Consider the following 21905-nt stretch of genomic DNA (forward strand, 5'->3'; position numbering starts at 1 on the left):
TCGGAACAATGAAACTAAGTTGACTTAAACAATGTGTTTCGAGATCATCCATCACCATGTCTGCCAAGATGGGTGAGAGAGGAGATCCCATGGGACTACCAAAGATTTGTTCGTAATATTGTTCAGTCTTGCTTAGTTCTTATATATGCCGTCGAATTTATTTTAGATTCTACTAGTTTTAGCTTTAATACAAGGTTACATATAACAAGTCTTATTCCATTGTTACTAGATCAATGGAAGTCAAAACACGATTGAACAGTTTCCAAAAGATACTTTGAATTCAACATTTAAAATTGCCTCGAAATTAATAAGCATACAAGAAATTCAATCAGGAAATTGTATGTTTTATACATTAAGAAATGTGTATTATTTAATTTTCACTGATTTTTGTACAAGTACATCATTTCATATTTTTTTATTTTTTACCGGATTTTTGTTACTTATATAATTCTTTAAGAAATCAAACTGTACTTAAATTTAATGAAAAAACGTCCTCATTTTGATGAAACAAAACTTTCTATTATAATGGTACATGCGATTAATTAGTAAATAAAATAGAAATGCCTTAATAAGATATAATTATATAAAAATTGATTTTAAAAAGCACAGTCTTAAGTAATAAGACATTTTTATATAGAGGAAGTTTGTTTTATAAAGAATAAATTAACGGTAATAATATTCGCCAATGTTATGTATTTAAGAAAATATGAAAAAATTTCTCAAAATGTACCAAATGAACATACAAAAATATGTATTTTTGGCATTTTTATTATTACATTTAATCTCATTAATATAGTATTCGTTACTCTTACAGATTTAAATAATTAATGTAAAAAACTTTAAATATATTAACAATAAAATAAAGTAATTATTATAAAAATTAATATAAAATATCATATTAATAGTTACACTATATTGTTAATATTAAGTAAATATATATTGATTAAATAATGAATATTTATATATTTATATTTTTTATTATATATTTCTTTTATTAATATATATATATATATATATATATGTATTTATGTTTTATTATTTACTAGATCTTTATATATAAACAATGTATATTACTAAAAATAACTGTGAGACGACCCAACTGGCTTAAATTAATTCTTATTATTATTAGTTTGATGCCATATACAAGAAAAGACAACGTTTCGAACTTAGGTTTAGGTCCTTATCAAGTCTAAAATTAACATTAAAAAATACAATAGATGTACAAACAAGAATTTCGATTTTTAAGAAAGCAAAGCGCAAACCAAGATTGTAATAACAAATTAAAACGTACCTTACAAAATCTTTAGTGCAATATATAATTAATTTTTTCATTTTACATATTTCAATATAAATACTGTGTCACGTAAAACGTTCAGTATGGATGGTAAAGACGAACTAAGTTAAACAGCTTTGATTCTTCTATCATAGATCGGATTCAAATTCTCTGTGTCTTTCTGTAGGTTGATCGTGTTATTAAATTTTTTTATAAAAAACATTTCAGCAATCTCTCTTTTCCTAGTGTTTGTTTCTCGATGTAAAATATTTAAGTTTGTCCATTTAAAGTCATGCGAAAAATCATTTCTATGTTTGCTTATAACATTTTGGTTGCTGACATGCATTTTTATATTATTCATGTGTTCTTTAATCCGAGTATTAAGGTGTCTTTTAGTTTGTCCAATGTATGTGGCGTCACAGTCGTTGCAGTCAACTTTATAAACTATCTCGGTCATATCGGCTTTAGGTAATTTGTCTTTTCGGGGTTTAATAAACGTATCTAGTTTTTTTGGAATCGTATAAATAACACTTAAGCCTGTCTTAATAGATCTCTCAATAGTCTCACTTAGGTTCTTAACATACGGCATTAAAATACAAGACGAAATATCAAATACATTATTTTTGTCAACTACGTTATGAGAATTTTCTAAAAAACATGTTCTTTTATACATATATCGCTCAATGACCGTCCTAGGGAAACAATTATTCAACAAGATTTTTTTAACCATCTGTAAATTCTCATTATGAAATCGTTTATCCGATAACAAAATAGCGTGGTCGACTAAGTTATTAATGGTGTTAACTTTGTATTTAAACGGATGGTTAGAATGGTAGTTTAAATATCTACCAGAGAAGGTGGGTTTCTGGTACCAACTAGTCAATAGTTTACCATTGTTTCTAAAAACCAATGTATCCAGAAAGTTAATCTCGTTATTTATCTCTGTTTCATGCGTAAATTGCAAACGGTGATGGTATTTATTAAACGTAGTCAAAATGTTATCAATTTTATTGCGTGGTACTATTGCAAAAATATCATCAACGTACCTATAATAAACTGAAATGTCAAATTGTAAAGAGCTTAAACATTCTGTCTCAAGATCAGCCATAACTAAGTCTGCTAAAATAGGTGAAAGGGGAGATCCCATTGGCGTACCATGTATCTGTTCATAAAATTGATCGTTGAAACGAAAACTAGTAGATTCTAATACAGCGTCGATTCCATATAAAAATTGTGCCAAACTAAAATTTGTGTTACATGAAATATCCCTCCAACGTTTTTCAATAGCTTTTAAAACTAATTCCTTAGGAATGTTTGTGAATAAAGATGTGACGTCAAGAGAAATTAACATTTCATTATCTTCAATACTCAAATTCTTGATTTTATTCGCGAACGTCCAACCGTCTTTAATATGTGAGGTAGGTTTCGTAACTGATCGTTCCAATATATCATGTAAAAAACGCGCTATACTGTAAACCGGGCTCCTAAGTGACGAAACAATTATACGTAAAGGCGCGTTAACTTTGTGAATTTTCGGTAGACCGTAACATCGTGGAAGGTTCCCATTCGTGGTATTAAGACGTTTATATGTCATTTCATCAATCAATTTATTATCTCGCCATGATTTGATTAAAGAATTGATTCTACCTGAAACTTTCTTGAAAGGATCTTTTTTACGTGACACAGTATTTATATTGAAATATGTAAAATGAAAAAATTAATTATATATTGCACTAAAGATTTTGTAAGGTACGTTTTAATTTGTTATTACAATCTTGGTTTGCGCTTTGCTTTCTTAAAAATCGAAATTCTTGTTTGTACATCTATTGTATTTTTTAATGTTAATTTTAGACTTGATAAGGACCTAAACCTAAGGTCGAAACGTTGTCTTTTCTTGTATATGGAATCAAACTAATAATAATAAGAATTAATTTAAGCCAGTTGGGTCGTCTCACAGTTATTTTTAATTTTATTCATCACTGGCGATACAAGATACCTACTATTAATGTATATTACATTATATAAAAATACAAAAATGTATAATAATGTATATGTACGCATGTATATGTACATACTACGTAATAAATATTATATAAATGTCATCAATGTTATTTATATAAATATTGAAATAAAATAGTATAAAAGCCAATTTAACATTTATGATAATATATATAAATATAAATATAAACAATTAAAAAATTATTGAAATCAATACGTAAGTATAAATTAATGTCGTATAATATGTTAATAATAAATAGATAAAAAATTAATATACAACTTTATATAATATTTTTGGAAATTTCATAATTGGGGCAATTTTTGCAGTTTTATACTAATTTGTAATTATGTAATTATTGCAATTTTATGTCTGTGTTATGCATGTTGTTGTATTCAACGTACCTAATACTACATTTACAGTTAACCAAATTGAGTTATATGAGCTAATTACATTTATAAATTATACCGTACCAAACTTGTTGGATTATTCGATCAAATTTTGAAAAAATCTCAACTGATCTTTAATCTGTATTAAACGTTTTGCAGCCTTCTGGTCAACTTCTGGAAATAATTGTCGCATATGTTGCTTCGCGAATGCAGATATCTGAAATAAATTTTTATTTATTATCAATCAGTAATTTCATAATTAATCATAAAATATCAATATATACATACACAAGCATGTAAGAGAAAAACATTGCATCTTACATTGTAAAAAAAAATATATACATATATCCCTTATAGAAATTTATCACTAGTAACGCCAATTAATCACTTATTTCGAATACTTATACAATATTGGTATACAGTAATTTAAGTATTCGAAATAAATGATTAAGTACTCAAAATAAGTGATAAATTGGCGTTACTAGTGATAAATTTCTATAAGGGATAGGTATGTAATATATTACGCAAAAAAATTTATAATTTTTATTATTTATCATGCAATTTTACACTTAATTATTTACGTAATTTTACATATTTTTAAATGTAATTTTATATATTTTTGTTACAGTATACCATATATGCAATATATAATATGGCGGGATACATTTCGATTAGATACAAATATTAGAGTGAGAATTTTATTAACTTTACAAATAAAAATATAAATTTTTTTGAAATTTATAAGCTTTACCTGGTCAACTTGATCCTTAGAGTATGCATTATTAATAAGCACAATTAATGTTGCAGTGTTATTGATAGGGCTAAAAAATTAAAGCAATATATATATATATATATATATACATATACAATATATATATAATAGAGAAGAGAATTATAATTAACACATACATATTAATTAAATTTTTATCAATATGACCAGTATGTTTTATAAAGAAAATGTGTGCGTCCGTATGCAATATTTACCTAAACTTTATATCATTAAAATTTGTTAATATTTCTCGAAGCATTGTATTATTTTTAGTATGTATCGCAAGAATAGAGAAAAAAACTTTAACTTGTATTATAAACTGTTGATTTTTTATCATTTCTTGCGTTTTATTATTTTTATTTATAAAGAACAAATCCATTTCAAATCTTCTTAAAGCTGACTGCAGATAAGAAAGAATTTGGGGATTCTCGATGCAAGTAAGAAATTCAAACATTGTATAATCAGATTTTTCTTGGTATTTAGTAGTTGCTTCTGTCCATACTTGGTTCCAAACAGTGTAGTTCGCTCTTTTTAAACCATTACAATATGTCCATTTATGCCATCCAGTCGTTATTCTACGATGTATAGAAAATAAATATTTTAATTGTTGACACATTTCTTTGATTGATATTTAGCGTAGTTTTCAATAAATATTAAGGAAGAAATTTCATATGTATATATATATATATATATATATATAATGCACATATGCATATATATATTTATATAATAAGGTACATATCAAGAGACACGGTAGTGTCTCGCGACCAGTTAAGGGCGTAGCGGAGACACCGTGTATCTTAACGCGAGTCGGACATTTGAGTCTTTATAATATTTCGAATCCTCAATAATGGCTGAAGCAATCGAGTTTATACTAGACTTAATCGATAGATTGAGTTCGAATTATATAATAAAAGTGTCTTTATTTCTGCTCTACGTGATTTGTAAGCAGAGATATATAAATGCAAAGTCGAAATATGAAAAATTTCTATTAAGAAACGTCCCCGTCATTATCATCATCGACCACGCATACATAGTAGTATCGTGTTACACGTATTCACACGTATACAACACATGCGCACACATATATCACACGTACACAACTCATGCAAGATGCATGTAGTGGTAATTTTGTCCATCTCGCACGTTTTACAACAGATGGCGATAGTGGCGCTCCGCCATATCGGCAGCGTGCGGGGTTATGTTGGCTAAATCTCTCTCTCTCTCTCTCTCTCTCTCTCTCTCTCTCTCTTTCTCACACACACACACTCTCTCATTCTCACTCACTCACTCACTGTTTGTCTTTTGTGTACTTATTTAGTACATTCATGATTAAACATCTATATGCATTAATGTGAAATTTACTTACAATTAGTTTACTTAAAATATTCAATCTCTAAAGTGTTTATCTTATAAGATAGACAAAAAATCTGAGTAAATAATAAGAAAAAAAAACAAGGATTATTATTGTCATAATTTTTTATCAATTAAGTACTCTCAACTATCCAATAATTAAATAAATACGTACAAATGTGCGCGCGTGTACACACATACACCTATTGATATTAAAGAGATTGAAGGAGAGGAAGGAGAAGATAAAAATTTAAATATTCACATATATTTTCAAATATTATATATGAATTTATAGTTTACATATCTAATTAATAATGAATTTCTAATTATATTAAACATATCAAAATAAAGACATACATGTATTTATCAAATGAATAAAATTATTGAATACAGACTTAAAAAATTTATTAAACATAGACTTAAAAAATTAATTAATTAAACATATTCCAAATTTAGAAAAAATAAACTTTATTTATATATGCAACAGCTTTTTAAACTAAATTTTTAAATTCTATTTTATATTAGACAATTATCTCAATCAACATCTACGTCCACATTAGCTGCACTGCAGACTACCTCTACAGCCACATTATCTGCTCCGCGGATATAGCGTTATGCCAATACGATACATTACATGTACTTACTTACTTGCCTTTACTGTACCAACTCTTGTTCTTTCCACGTAATCATGTTTTTACAGTTATCGTTTGCTGTATATCTTCCAGCAAACTTTATTTCGTGTGAAGTGTATTTAATTAATTAAATCTCTGCGAAAGATTGAGAAGATGAAGGGATAATTCAAACTATGAAGACATGGTTACATGGAAAAGACAAGAGTTGATACAATAATAAAGACATACATGTATTTGTATCCTGCTGGCATAAGGTTATAGAAGTTGATTGAGATTGAAAAATAATAATGAAAATAATAAAAAAAATAAAGACACATGTATTTGTATCGTGCTGGCATAAAGTTATAAAAGTTGATTGAGATTGAAAAATAATAATAAAAATAATTAAAAAAAGGAAATATTCAATCATCATTTAAAAGCATATTTGAAATCTGTAGAATAAACAGTTTTTGTAAAAAATGTGGAGCATTTGAGCTCTAGTAAGTCTAAAAATAAATGTAAACATCAATTAATAATAACTGATGTTATATATATATTATATATATAAACCAATTTGTTGCAATATTCACTATAAAAGGTTGTAAGGGTAAGATGGCTAAAAGTGAATAATTTAAAAGATAGTTAACATAATTTTACATAAACTGAAATATTTCATATAATAAAATATTTGTAATATTTCGAAGTTTATGTAAGATTATGTAAAAATTATACCTTTACAACTTTTTATAGTAAATATTGCGAGGAATCGATTTATATGAGAAAAATTAAGGTAATTCTATTCTGAAAATATAAGTGACCTTTAAATAACCTTGAAAATCGCCGTTTAGGAAAAAGTCTGTGTCAACTTTTTCTTTTTCGAAATCCTGCAACTTTTATCTAAATTTAATAGAAAATGTATAAAAAATGCTCGACATTAGTACACACACACACACACATACACACACACACACACACATATGGGTAAATTTATATAAATAGAGTGCTTTAGGAGGAATGATCAGGATTCTAGGATATGATTGTACACATCATTTTAAGCAAAGAAGTTTAGATAAACATGTTTAATAATTGTTCTATTCCGGTCATAAAAATATACAAAAATGAATGATATAATCTCTAAAAACTCACCTTTAAAAAAAGGTAAAAAAAGGCGACCAGTTAAGGGCACACCATTAACAAAAATTATCCATTGCAAACCCATGTAGAATCCTATCCTATTGCAAACCCATGTAGAATCCTATGAAAAATTAATCATTGCAAACCCATGTAGAATCCTAGGCAAAATTAACCATTGCAAACCCATGTAGAATCGTACCCATTGCAAACCTATGTAGAATCCTATGAAAAATTAACCATTGCAAACTCATGTAGAATCCTATGAAAAATTAACCATTGCAAACCCATGTAGAATTGTATTAAAAATTATCCATTGCAAACTTATGTAGAATCCTACATTGCAAACCCATGTACAATAGAATTGTATGAAAAATTATCGATTATAAACCCATGTACAATCGTAACAAAAGTAATGAAATAAAAAAAAAATTGCGCCAAGTGAAAGTAGAAACTTGTACCAGTGGAAAATTAAAGTTGCAGACATATATAGAGTCGTATAATGAATCAGTAAAAATTTAAATTTGCAAATGTAGAATCGTACCATAAAAAAACTTATCTTTTAAAAAAAAAGATAAACAAGATGCCAAGTCCATGCGCCATGTGAAAAAGAAATAAAAAAATTTTAGTTAAAAAAATTGGGCGCGCTGCTGAAGAGCAGTCGCCCGGCAAGCGAAAGGTCTCGGGTTCGATTCCCGATTCAGCGACTTTCGGATCTATATTTTTCTCTTGCATTCATTTATTTCCGTAGGGGGGTTAAAGGGGTATTGAAATTAAATCTCAAATATGAGATTATTTCATATTTTAAAATCTTGGCCGTGTCCAAGTAAAATTTGGTGCCTTGTGCACTGGTATTTAATTCTAACGAAAAAATAGTTTTACTTTCGTTAGGATAACTCATTGTCATCCGCGATTTGGCTCTTATTGTCTGTCTTATACGTTAAATTTATATATATATATATATATATATATATATATATATATATATTGTATATACAGTCATAGATATAAGTATATATAAACTTTTTTTCAGATAACATATCAAATATATGCTTACAAAATTAAAAAAAATAGATGTTTATATAAATACATAATATAATTAAAATGAAATTTACCTATTTTCTTGAGGATTTTCTATATGCAATCTCAATTGATTTTTGGCCTTTTCAATACATAAAGTACTATTCATAATGCAACTCCATTTTGCAATTTCCTGCATTAAATATTTATCAATGTCGTATTTAGTGGGTGCCGTGTGATTGTATATTTGTTCTGCTACACGTTCAAATAGATTTTTTATTTTTTCTAATGACTATAATTTGATAAAAAATATTTTTCTATTAAATTAATTACAAAAATAAATCTAATACGCACAAATTATATAATATACAATATAATCGTGTTGTCCAGTATCGTTTAAAAATATTTCTTAAAATGTATATTTTTATGTAATTTATTCCTTTTTAAATATTAGGTCATAAATATTACATAGGTATATAATAATAAACAAAAATTTCAATTTTGTAAAACTGTATTATGTAATGCACGGGTTTGTAAATAAAAAAATAATGATATATTATATTACATTCTTTTAAAATCATAAAAAAACTCAATTGTTGTTAAAAAATTGATTTGTAGAATAATAACTAAGATTCTTGTTTGTACTTAAAAATAAATGCTATTAAACGATGTAATTATTTTTTTTTTTTTATATGTATTTATAATTCAAACTTTATTTGACAGGTTTGTAATATATTTTTGAAATTGATTATAAAATTTAAATTATTTGCTTATATTTTACGTATTATATGCTATATTATACTAAGACTGATTTAACTAATTCTTTATATTTATTTTATTTATATTATTAGTTTATTAAAAATAGTTTTATTCACACATATATAAACTTACTGTTGTATATTTAGTTTATTGCATGTCTCATGTTAGATTTTTAAATACTTTATTATTTATGTTAGTAAATTTTTAAAATTAACTTTAATTATATATGATTAATTTATATACCGTTGACACTTTAGACATAATTTTATTTATTATACATAAATTGACTGAAACTGAAATTGATAAACTGATGCATATTATAGAGGTTACTGCATTTTAATTATTAATTTAAGGAATAAAATATTTAATTTTTGTTTCCTCATGAAGGAAGCTTTGTTTGGTGAAACATTTTTTTCAGATTTCTATACCAATGTGTTTAGAATGTTTCAAAACATCGAAAGACACATTTTTAAAAAATAAGTATGTATATACGGATGTATGTACACATCCACATTTGTGTTTTTTTTATATCTCAAAAATGATTGGACTTAGAGCGCTCTAATTTGGCATAACAGTAAAGTAAAAGAATAGTTTTATTTGCTGTAATTTCTAGAAAAAATCATAAAGTATTTCATTTTTTATAAAAGTTTGAATTTTTTTTAGAAATATCCGTGGTTGCTCTAACTTTGGTAAATTTTAAAATATCTTGATATATCTTTTAATATAAATAGACTACCATCAAAGGATGGTTGGTATTGAATTTGACGAGGTTCGGTAAAAGGGTTCATTTTTTATAAAATTTTTAATTTTTTAAAAAATGACTTTTGTTGCTCTAAGTTTTATGAATTTTATTAAAATATGGGGATAAATTTTGTTACATAAATAGCCTATCATTTAAGAAGGGTTGGCATTGAGTTTGGCGATGATCCGTGAGTTTTTTTTATAAAATTAAAAATTTTTAAGAAATACTTATGCATTTTTATTTTTCGTAAATTTTGAAATATTGAGCAAATTTTCTTTATATGAATAAAGTATAATTAAAGGAATTGAATTGATGTTGAATTTAATATAGATCGGTAAATTATAAAATTATGAATTATTAAAAAAATCAAAATTTTCAGATTTTATGAAATAAATATAAGAGAGTGAGTACATATAAACACACATACACATACATCTATCTAACTTTTTGAAAATTATTATTTTATGTAAAAGAGTGCAAATTTGAATCTTATTTAAAAATTATCAATTTTATTTAAACATTTTTTTTCTTAATAAATTAAGTTTAAAAATTAAATATCGAACATTTCAAAAAATTGAGCAAATTGAAATTTGCACATTGTTGTTTGCCATATTAGTTCAATTATGGCTTCCTCATAGAGGAAGCCTAACTTGCACATTGATTGATCAAAATTTAATTTTACTCATTAAGATTGCTCCATGAGGAAGCAATAATTGAAAGAGGATAATAATTTTGCTTCCTCATAGAGGAATCTTAATGAGTAAAATTAAATTTTGATCAATCAATGTGCAAGTTAAGCTTTTTCTATGAAGAAGCCAGAATTGAATTAATATAGCGAAGAAGCAATGTGCAAATTTCAACTTGTTTATTTTTAAATTTTTCTAACAAATATCAAATATTTACCAATGTTTTTGATCTCTCTAATATATAAAAAATGTTACCGATATAATTCCTATACCTTGAATACTTCTAGAAAATTTTCTCCAGCATTTAAAAATGGAATAATATTCGACACGTACTCCAGAGATTTAAACATAGGATACCATGCTATGAAATCCTTCTCTTGCCATAAATAACTCGAGAGTTCCCAAAATATGGAAAAATTGAGTTTTTTCTGTGTCATCAGATGGAATGAGTCATCGATGATTTGGGCTCGATTCAGAACATGTATATTTGTATACTGTTCAGAATTCAAGTAACGCGCAATTAACTTCCAATTTTTATTATCATAGTTGACGCGATAAAATCCTGTACAAACAATATCAATTTTATTAACCAGTTAGAATTGTCGATGTTTTCGAAAATATCAATTTTATTAATATTTTTTTAGTCAAAATATATATATGGAATAAGAAATATTTGGAATATAAATGTCTTTATTTTCTAATGGTTTAAGGTCGTATTAGTTAGAAAATTTAAATTCTTTATAAGAGGATATTAGAAATAAAATAAGTGAAAAGGATATATCTATTGTATAATAAGAGAATCAAAATATATTAATCTTTATGATTTATATTTACCTACCAATTTGTTGTAAGTTCAAAATTACCCAATTTTCTGGTTCAGATAATGGTATGTCTAATATTGGTTTTGAGCGCGTCAAATAATAAATATTTGAAGCAGTTACGTTAAAATTCGTAATATTTGTTTCTTCAGTAAAAGTGACAGGTATAAAATATGGTTTGTGATTCATGTCGTCCTCAAACTCTACAAATATTTTTGCACGTTTTTTAGAATAGTATCGTGTAACATTTAACACGGGACAATGCTGCTGCATAGCCCAAATAGTCATCATCTCTTTTACGTCCAAATTATAATTTGTAAGATTTAATTCATTTATGACAATCTGCATAACGCTCCATAAATCATTGGGAGTATTTACCGTATCATAAGAAATAAATCTGTAAAATTTAAAATTGTAACAATTAATAATACATCGTACATCATTGAATTGCAATCAGAAAATATAAAATTATGATAATTATACGTTTTCACTAATATAGCTGGCATAATTCACTTTGATTAATGCCGATTCTTACGAAAATTAAATTATGATAAAGAACGAAATAAGTTTCTAATCATTTTTAAACACGCACTTCGAATAAAATAATCTATATACATTTTAAATTAATGAAATATAAATAAATTGCAGTACGTGTTTAAATGTATTTGTTAAATTTATTATTTTATTATTTATTTTAAATATGTTATATCTCAGAAATCTTAAAATATATTAGTTGAACATTTATGTGAATATGTATATACATTATGTATTTCTATTACATTTATCTCTGTCTTTATTTACTTATTAATTAACAAAGTTAATAATATTTATCAATGTTTAACTTTTCTTAATTTTTTAATGTTACTTATGCAAGTTCCCATAGTCATTGAATATATCTACTAGAATACTTTCATATATATGTCAGCGTACAGTTTTTATCTTCTTTAGAAAAGCTTTTTAGGCATATTTTTTTAAGATTTTGCTATTATTTTGTATTTATTTTTCTGTATGTGTGTCTCTATGTATTTTGATAATAAAAACACTATTTTAAAGCTTAAAATTATTTTAAACCAGACAAGGTAATTTAAAAAAATTTTGACTGCTGAAAATGATGTCGCAAACTAAATTTTTCATTAGCACTTCGATTTCCCAAAACAATTGAGATTTAATCAGTAAAAAAAGTTTTCGTGTGATAATTATGACTTTTAAAATAAAAAATTCATGTTATCTAAAAAATCTTTTTATCATATCATAACGCGGAAGGGGACCGGCAGAGGGGGGGGGGGTTGAACAACAGTTTATCCTCTATAAGATGCATTATCTTTATTCCAATATCTTACTTTTTAGTCATGTTAGGAAGGATTTAAATATGGAGTTTGGCTAAATTCTTAAATAGTGTTAATCATATTCTCAAAAAACCTCAAAAATTAAAAAAAAAACATTTTTTGCATATTGAACCTCAATTATTTCGGAAACTTCAGGTATTAGTGAAATATGGTTTGCGTCATCGTTTTTAGCATAAAATCGTTTTCAATATACTATAAGATTTATATTATTTTATACTATATTATACTATAAGATTTTCGAAAATCTATAAGAAACACCTTGTCTCAATAAAAATAATAAAATAAAAATATTTTTTGTATATATTATTATGTTACATTGTAAGTATTGTATTATTTACTTCCTGTTTAAATATTCGTTAATACCCTTCCAAAATGCGTTAGATGGAATTATTCTTTCTAACATGCGCCATAGAGCTGCTCCTGTAATAAAAATATAAAATATGTTTAAAGTCATATACATATATATTCTATTTACAAATTCAACCCCCATCGTATTCATAAATTCATAAACAGAACTATTATAATAAAAAAGAAATAATTTTAAATTTAATTTTCCTTTGTTTTTAGCAGAATAAAAATAATAAATAAATGTAAAATTAAAATTTTTTATCTTTTCTTAAATATTTATAATCAGCCATTCAACTATTGTTTAATCATATTATTTACAAATTTTATTTATATATTTGTAAATATACTTTATACTACTCAAATTACATTATATTATTCAAGTACACATACAAACATACCCATAATATGAGAAAAAGGAGAAAGTGACTTAATTTTAAATATATAATTAGAATATTCCTTAAAATGATCTATAGCAAATGGATGTAAATAATGAGAATCATGTCGAATTTGAACTACAAACAAGTCCATCATCCGAGAATCTGGAAATGTCTGTAGAAAGAAAAAGAAGCTTGGATTAATAATATTATTGTGTACAATTATTTGTTAATTCCAGAAAAAGTTTTTATATTTAATAAAAGCTTTTATATTTTTTAAAGCTGTTTATATATTAAACTAGTAAATATTATAATTTTATATAATTTAAAAAAATTTTTATGAGTAATATGTAACAATTGGAAGTACATATAAAAATATATTATGCAACGGGTGCGCGGAAAGTCGCCCTTTCCGCACATGATGGGATTTTAGAAAGGGCTCCCTTTCCACGCACCGCTCGCATAAAATATTGTGACCAACATGTGCGGGTCGCAAATCGGCCGAGAGTGCGGATTGTCGCACTCGGCTTCGCCTCGTGCGCCAAACTTCCGCATTCTCGTCCGATTTCCGATTTCCCGCACTTGTTAGCCAATATACTATTATTACATATATTCAAAATATATGTATATTTCTGGGTTTGTGTGCAAAATTTTTTTAAATAGTTAAATTATTGTAAAAATTTGAATATATATACACATATACACATACGTACATGTAAATTATGTTATTATAATTTAAATAAATTTGCACACACACACAAGTAAATATTTTGAATATATAGATGTTTTCTATTCTTAACGAATGACAATTTGAGTATATTTTATATTGTAATATAAAATGGAATTTTTATAATTAGCTTAATAAATGTGAAACAACCTTATCAATTATATATGATTCGAGGAACACAATAAAGCCTTCGTTCAACCATCTGTAAGATCGACATGACGGATGGAAGAAATTATGAAACAATTGATGTAGTATAATGTGAGTTACTGAACGCATTGATAACATTTTAAATCCAACAGAATAAAATTCTTCAGAGTAGATAATATTTGTTTCTCTGAAAATTGTAAATAAATCATTTATGTCGACATTTTTTGAGAGATATTAATATTATATTAATATTTTATTATTATTATTATGCTATTATATAATTATTATATTATTATGTAATAATATTTTTATTATTATGTGCATATTAATTAACTTTATTTAATAAACAAAAAAATTGATTAATACAAGAATAAAAGAAAAAATAATACAAAGTACAAACTTTCTTATACATTTTCACTTCTATTTATTTTTTTACTCATGCAATGAATGCAATAGTAAAAAAATAAACACATATTTGTAGTATTAATATTTAAACTTCCTAAATCAATAATTTGAATTTTTATAATGAAACACATAAATGCTATATATATATATACATACATACATACATATATATATATATATATATATATCTAAAATTTAAAATTTAGATTAAATAAACTCATAAATATGCAGTCATATATACAGGGTGTCCCATAATTCGCGAACCACCGCGAATGGGCAGATAGAGCGTGTTAAACTGAATAGAAAAGTCCTGTATCATTTTGCAATATTCGCAATAATTATTGAATTATTAACTAAAATATCTAAACGAATGAGCGGGTAGAAAGCGGTAGGCCGGACTCGGTGTGCATGTCGGATGACTTCTTTGTTATATGCCGCTTAGTATCAAAAGTATCATCTTACTTTTCGGCGTCACTACATTGGTCGCCGCTCGCTGCATGACGCCGCCTCTCGATCAAATAATGCTTTCTTCCTGCTTATTAGTTTAGATATTTTAATAAATAACTCAATAATTATTGCGAATATCGCAAAATGATACAGGACTTTTCTATTCAGTTTAACACGCTCTATCTGCCCATTCGCGGTGGTTCGCGAATTATGGGACACCCTGTATATATATATATATACCTATATATATACACATATACACATATATCTGTTGCATACATGCATAACTGATTAAGTATGCCAAAAAATTAGTGTAGAAAAATTAATGTTTTTGAATTATTAAATCTTTAAAGCTAAAAATAATATTACAACTGTATATTAAGCTATAATTAAATTTTTTTCATAATTAAATGTATTACTTGAATAAAACCACTCCATAAATCGGCCTGATATAATCGGAAAACTCCATCGGAATAACTACGTAATCTATTTTCGGCACGTTTCTCGAAATAATCCTCCAATTATTTTCTAAATACATGGTTACATTTCCTGCAACATATTGCGCCCATTTCATGTAAGGTATCAAGTTCCTTCTGCACCAAAAAGAGATTTTGTTCTTCGTGGAAATAATAAATTCCAGCCAACCGGACACTATAATCGTGACATCGTTTACAAGTATTTTAGGTGTAATGTGGAACCGTACACGCGTCAACCCGGTATACTCAAATTCGATTTTTCGTATCGGCATATTTGATATAGCACTGTTTTCTTGATCGTATTGGACGGAGATGTTAAAAGTGGTTTTAAATTTCGACTCGTCCAAACATGGAAATAATTGTCGAGCATTTCTCGATTGGAGAAAAGTTGCGAATAACCACCTAAATTTTAAAGACAAACGCTTTAAATTAGATAACGATAAGTTTTCAGCAGTTGTTATGTAGAAACATTAAAGATTGCAGAATATACCAGAGAAATTTATAGATAATATTTAAAAAATAGATTATCAGAATGTTTACTGTTATCTAAATAAAATTATATAGATGCTAATCTAGATAAAATTTTGATGTCAACTTATCTTTATATAACTAATAAAAATATATATTATCCATATCTGTGCACCTTAGATAAAAATAATGTTATTCTTATTTAATTATATCTAGAATAATATTCAGATATAATTTGCTTTAAAGTCCTAGCAATAAATATATACTTATCTAATAAAACTAAAGCAGATAGAGCGATAAAAACGTACAAATAAAAAAATGAATATATTATATATCCCTTTTATAACTTACATTGTTTTTATAATTATGTTTACATAATTAACCGATTTAGATAATATTATCTAAATGAATCACTATATTTTTATCTAGATATATTAAAATTTAAAATAATTTTTATTTTATGTAAGATTAATCTACATATGTATCTTATTATATATAGATAATTTTAAAATCATCTAAGCATAGTACAACATTGTATATCATATACGAGGTGTGGCAATAAAGAAACCGGACTCATGCTCTAATCCTTTATTGAAAAAATATCAGACAATTGAAATGTTGTCCCCTTCAATGTAGTCCCCTCCCTGATCCCTACATCGCTCCATGCGAATTTTCCATTGTTGGAAGCAGTGCTGCAGGTCTTCTTGTGTTATGCTGTTCAATAGTTGCGTCGCTTTTTCTTTCACTGCATCCATGGACTCGAACCTGGTTCCTTTGAGCGCAGATTTGACTTTCGGGAAGAGAAAAAAGTCACACGGTGCTAGATTCGGCGAGTACGGTGGATGTTCCATCACTGGAATGTTGTTTTTCGCCAAATATTGCTTCACACAGATAGCGCGGTGTGTGCCGGCGCGTTGTTCTGATGAAGAATCCATGATGCATTCTTCCTCATGTCTGGTCTCTTTCGTCGCACACGTTATTCAAAACATTTTTATAATAAATCTGATTGACCATCTGATCTTCAGGCACCCAATCAATGTAGAAAATTCCTTGGATATTAAAAAACACAATCATCATCGCTTTAAATTTGGATTTGCTCATGCGCGCTTTCTTCATTCTAGGGGATTAAGATCTCTTCCAATGCATGGATTGTCGCTTAATCTCTGGATCATATTGAAAAATTCAAGTTTCATTACACGTAATTATGTTTTGGAGGAAATCAGGATCATTTTCAATATTTTCAAGAGCGTCAGCGCAGTAATTCACTCGACGTTCCTTTTGCTCGGGTGTGAAAATTTTTGGCACCATTTTAGCACACACTTTTTTCATGTCCAGATCGTCGTGCAAAATCTGTCTGACAGATTCTTTATTGATGTTAGTAAGTTCAGAAATTGCTCGAATGCTCAGGCGGCGGTCTTCTTGAACAATTTTACTGACTTTCTCCATATTATCTTCAGTTTTCGCAGTTGGAAGGACGGCCCGATTTTGAATCGTCCCCGACGTCTTCCCTACCCTCCTTAAACTTCTTAAACCACTCGAAAACTTGCGTGCGAGATAGACATTGATCACCATAAACTTCTGTCAATAAATTGTAAGTTTTTGTGGCAGATTTTCCTAGTTTTGTGAGGAATTTGATGTTAACACGTTGTTCTACATTAGCACGTAACATGATTCCGACGGAGCTCAGATACACGATCCGCTTCTAACAACGGCTATGACCAGACTAACCGCAGCGCATGCGTGAAACTTTTTGTGAGCGTAGAGGGGAGTCCACGAGTCAATGCCCCGCTCTCCTCTTCGTTATCGACGTGGTCGGAAATGAGGAAAAAATCAATCCAGTTTCTTTATTGCCACACCTGGTATGTGTACATAAATATTAGCTTATTCTTAATATACCATATTTACTTATTTATTATTTCTTATACTACTTTAATTAATTTTTAATTATAATTTATTATAGTACTTTTAATATACTTACGTTCTAATAATATCATTAGGTTCTCCTTTTATATAGTAAAATTTCAAATTCGGATTAATTAATGATACGTCATATCTTACGTACAGAGTGTAAACTCCACAATCTAAGTTTGTATTTTTAGGCAATAAATATTCAACAAAATCGAAAATAGCAATGTCCTCCAGATAAATAGAATTAAAATTTGGAATATGAATTGTTTCATCAAGCGATTTAAAATTCACTTCTTTTATATTCATGTATTTTGAAATATATAAAGTTATGTTTGATATTTCACAATTAATATAAAAAGTGGCATTTAACTCGCCACTGGGTGAAAATTCTGGTAACAATGAGATGTCCAGATTGTAATGAATCGGTATTATACAGTTGTTAATCGATGAATTACGGTAATTAGGTACGCTATGGCACTTTACTTTTGCGTTTTTTTTGGTAAAACTGGCCAATGCTATTACAGTGACGTATAATAATATATATAATGATAATTTTGGAAACATCATGTTGGTTTTCAGAAATCTTAAAATAAAAAATAATATCTTTGCTAATATTAAGAATAATTGAACAAAAAAACATAAATAAAGAACGAGAAAAGAAAATGCAGAACGTCGACTTCTCTCTGAGAATATACAAAAAACAGTAAAACAAAAATAAAAACCCAACAAGACAAAAAAATAAAAAATCTAAGATAAAAATATCATAATTCATAATAAAAATACAAAAATTAAAATTTATAATAAAAATACAAAAATAAATCTTCAAGATATAAGAATTATTAAAATTGAAAATAAAGAAAATAAAAATATCCAATAAAAAATAATAAAAAAATAAAAAAATAAATAAGGAATAAGTTAGAGAAAAAAGTGCAAAAAAATACACCATTTATTTAAATATAAAATCTATCAATTTTACAAAAAATGTTTATAAATAATGCAATTTATCTACTTCGACTACGGAAAATGTGTTAATTTTAATTAAAAAAGTTTGATATGATTTGCAACAGCTCTTTAAAAATTAATATACATATAAAAGGCAATAAGAGCTAATTAAGTTCTTTCATTAATATTTATTTCTGGAAAAAGATTTATAACATAAAATATTAGACAGAAATAAATTCGAACGTTTCGGTTGCCTTTTTCAACCTTTTTCAGCGCATCATTTAAAATTAAAGATTAATAGAAATTAACAATCAATTATTCATAACTGTCAATACAATAAAACTATACAGAAACACAGTTATTCGCATAAAACTACGTCAAGCTATTTTTTTTAGAAAACGAAATCAACGCATTTTTAAAGCATGAGCATTTTTATATATTCTATTCCTCGAATCGTCATTCTATGTAATAGTCGCGAAACAGATTTCTCGCTAATTGTTCGGTTAGGAGGTCGGTTGCGAATCTCGATAACAGCAATTGTTATCGAAATGTTAATTTTTCGTATACAATGATTTTATAGACATATTAACAATTGCTGTTATCGAGATTCGCAACCGACCTTCTAACCGAACAATTAGCGAGAGATTTGTTTCGCGACAATTACATAGAATCATAGAATGACGATTCGAGGAATAGAATATATAAAAATACTCATGCTTTAAAAATGCGTTGATTTCGTTAAAAAAAAAAAAAAATAGCTTGACGTAGTTTTATGCGAATAACTGTGTTTCTGTATAGTTTTATTATATTGACAGTTATGAATAATTCATTGTTAATTTCTATTAATCTTTAATTTTAAATGATGCGCTGAAGAAGGTTGAAAAAGACAACCGAAACGTTCGAATTTATTTCTGTGTAATATTTTATGTTATAAATCTTTTTCCACAAATAAATATTAATGAAAAAACTTAATTAGCTCTTATTGTCTTTTATATGTATATTAAAAAAGTTTGTTTTTATCAATTTTATTAATATTGTATAATATTCGATTTGACAATAAAATTCTTTTAATTCTTTTAATTCCCAATTTAATATAGACCAATGCCTGATTAATTTATAATATATATTGTAAAATATAAATTATATAAATAATATAAATTAAATAATAAAATAATATAAATTATTTTTAATATATGTATATATATATATAATATTATTTAAAAACTGAAATTATAAATGACAAATTAGAATCACCAGTGTAAATACCAATGGAATATAATAAATGTAACTTGTAATATCAAATATATATTAAATAATTTACACTACGAAACGAGAGTTGTATATTGTTAAGATTTAACCTATATTGATTATATTTTTGTTTTTCCAAATTTAATAAGATAATATGAACTTTTGTCTTCTTATAAGCTTCTAATTACATTTCTCTGTATCATATATTTTATAATATTGTGTAAAACAACTTGATTAAGAGAGATAGCATATTTTTTTTATAAATGTTACAGTCGGAAATATATAATATATAAATTTTGCACGAAAATGTGTATAAAATAATATCTCATTTTTAAAAACTAAATATTAAACGTTGTATTTTCAGTTATGTTTATCAATATGTTATTGTTATTAGAATTATATGTGTAACTTGTAAATCATGTTTAGATAAAAAAAACGGATAATAATAAAGAATTTGCTGTTGCGAAATTAAACTCAATTCAAATTTTGTCATTATATTATCTTACGACAAATCTGAACTTAAAAAAGCGAATATTTATTATCATTTGTCATTGTAGAAACATTTGTTTAAAAAAAAAATTAATATCCATATTTGTTTTTTTCTTTATAATTATGACATATTTAATTTTGTAATAACGTTCCAAAAAAACATTAACTTTCGATATCTATTAGAGCTAAAATAAATTAAACAAGTATACTCAATTTGTTATAGGATATAACAAATTAAAAAATGTTTTTACAGAACCTAAATGTTTTCAAATATATTATGCAGAGAATAAAGATAATTGTTGAAATAAAAAGTATCATTTTTTCTTAAAAACTAAATAAAATATTCTTTAAAAAATAAAAACTCTGCAATTGTATGTTTTCTACATATTTTTATATACATTTATTTCAAAAGAATTATTAAAATATTATGTATTTTACAAACCTTTATCTTTTTGTTTGTTCAATCACAGGCGTTATTTTAACCAAAAGTGTGTTGCTCAATCTTAATTTCGCTTTCTCGAGAGACTATCGAAGACTGACAACGTTTGCGATACAAAATGAAATACGTAAATAAATCTACAAGGTTACATATAACAAGTCTTATTCCATTGTTACTAGATCAATGGAAGTTAAAACACAATTGAACAGTTTCCAAAAGATACTTTGAATTCAACATTTAAAATTGCCTCGAAATTAATAAGCATACAAGAAATTTAATCAGGAAATTGTATGTTTATACATTAAGAAATGTGTATTGTTTAATTTTCACTGAGTTTTGTACAAATATTGTACATCATTTCATATTTTTCTATTTTTACGTGATTTTTGATACTTATATAATTCTTTAAGAAATCAAATTGCACTTAAATTTAATAAAAAAAACCTTCTCAGTTTGATGAAATAAATCTTTTTGTTATAATGGTACCTGCGATTAGTAAATAAAATAGAAATACCTTAATATGATATAATAATAATACAAGACGGAGGGAAGAGCTTCTTATAGAAGTCCTGCCCAAGGCATGCAGACCAATAG

At 26.2% G+C, this 21905-nt stretch overlaps 1 protein-coding gene and 1 long non-coding RNA gene across 2 annotated transcripts; both read right to left on the minus strand.

The window, feature by feature from the left end:
- Positions 1 to 3589: 3589 nt before the first annotated feature.
- Positions 3590 to 4777, minus strand: LOC146723504 (uncharacterized). Its single transcript, XR_014924535.1, has 3 exons — positions 4643 to 4777; positions 4410 to 4479; positions 3590 to 3875 (listed from the first exon to the last, which is right to left on the minus strand). It is a non-coding gene; the product is annotated as an uncharacterized LOC146723504 (long non-coding RNA).
- A 6218-nt stretch (positions 4778 to 10995) lies between these two features.
- LOC114931170 (aminopeptidase N-like) lies at positions 10996 to 14170 on the minus strand. Its single transcript, XM_085481850.1, has 4 exons — positions 14071 to 14170; positions 13232 to 13313; positions 11568 to 11944; positions 10996 to 11291 (listed from the first exon to the last, which is right to left on the minus strand). The coding sequence occupies exons 1-4, from the start codon at positions 14168 to 14170 to the stop codon at positions 10996 to 10998; spliced, it is 855 nt and encodes a 284-aa protein (XP_085337976.1).
- Between the last annotated feature and the right edge of the window lie 7735 nt (positions 14171 to 21905).

The sequence above is a fragment of the Nylanderia fulva genome, unplaced genomic scaffold, assembly GCF_048542155.1.
Source record: "Nylanderia fulva isolate GAGA-0341 unplaced genomic scaffold, ASM4854215v1 Scaffold190, whole genome shotgun sequence".
In the NCBI taxonomy this organism is placed as follows: Eukaryota; Metazoa; Arthropoda; class Insecta; order Hymenoptera; family Formicidae; genus Nylanderia; species Nylanderia fulva.

What these genes read in the sequence shown, in the direction of transcription:
- LOC114931170 (XM_085481850.1), bottom strand. Translation starts at nt 14,170, where the DNA reads ATGCGGAAGTTTGGCGCACGAGGCGAAGCCGAGTGCGACAATCCGCAC. An exon ending in CACAATATTTTATGCGAGCG is followed by an intron (nt 13,314 to 14,070) that starts GTGCGTGGAAAG and finishes TTTTTATTACAG; the next exon opens with GAGCAGCTCTATGGCGCATG. An exon ending in TTTGAACTTACAACAAATTG is followed by an intron (nt 11,292 to 11,567) that starts GTAGGTAAATAT and finishes TTGTTTGTACAG; the next exon opens with GATTTTATCGCGTCAACTAT.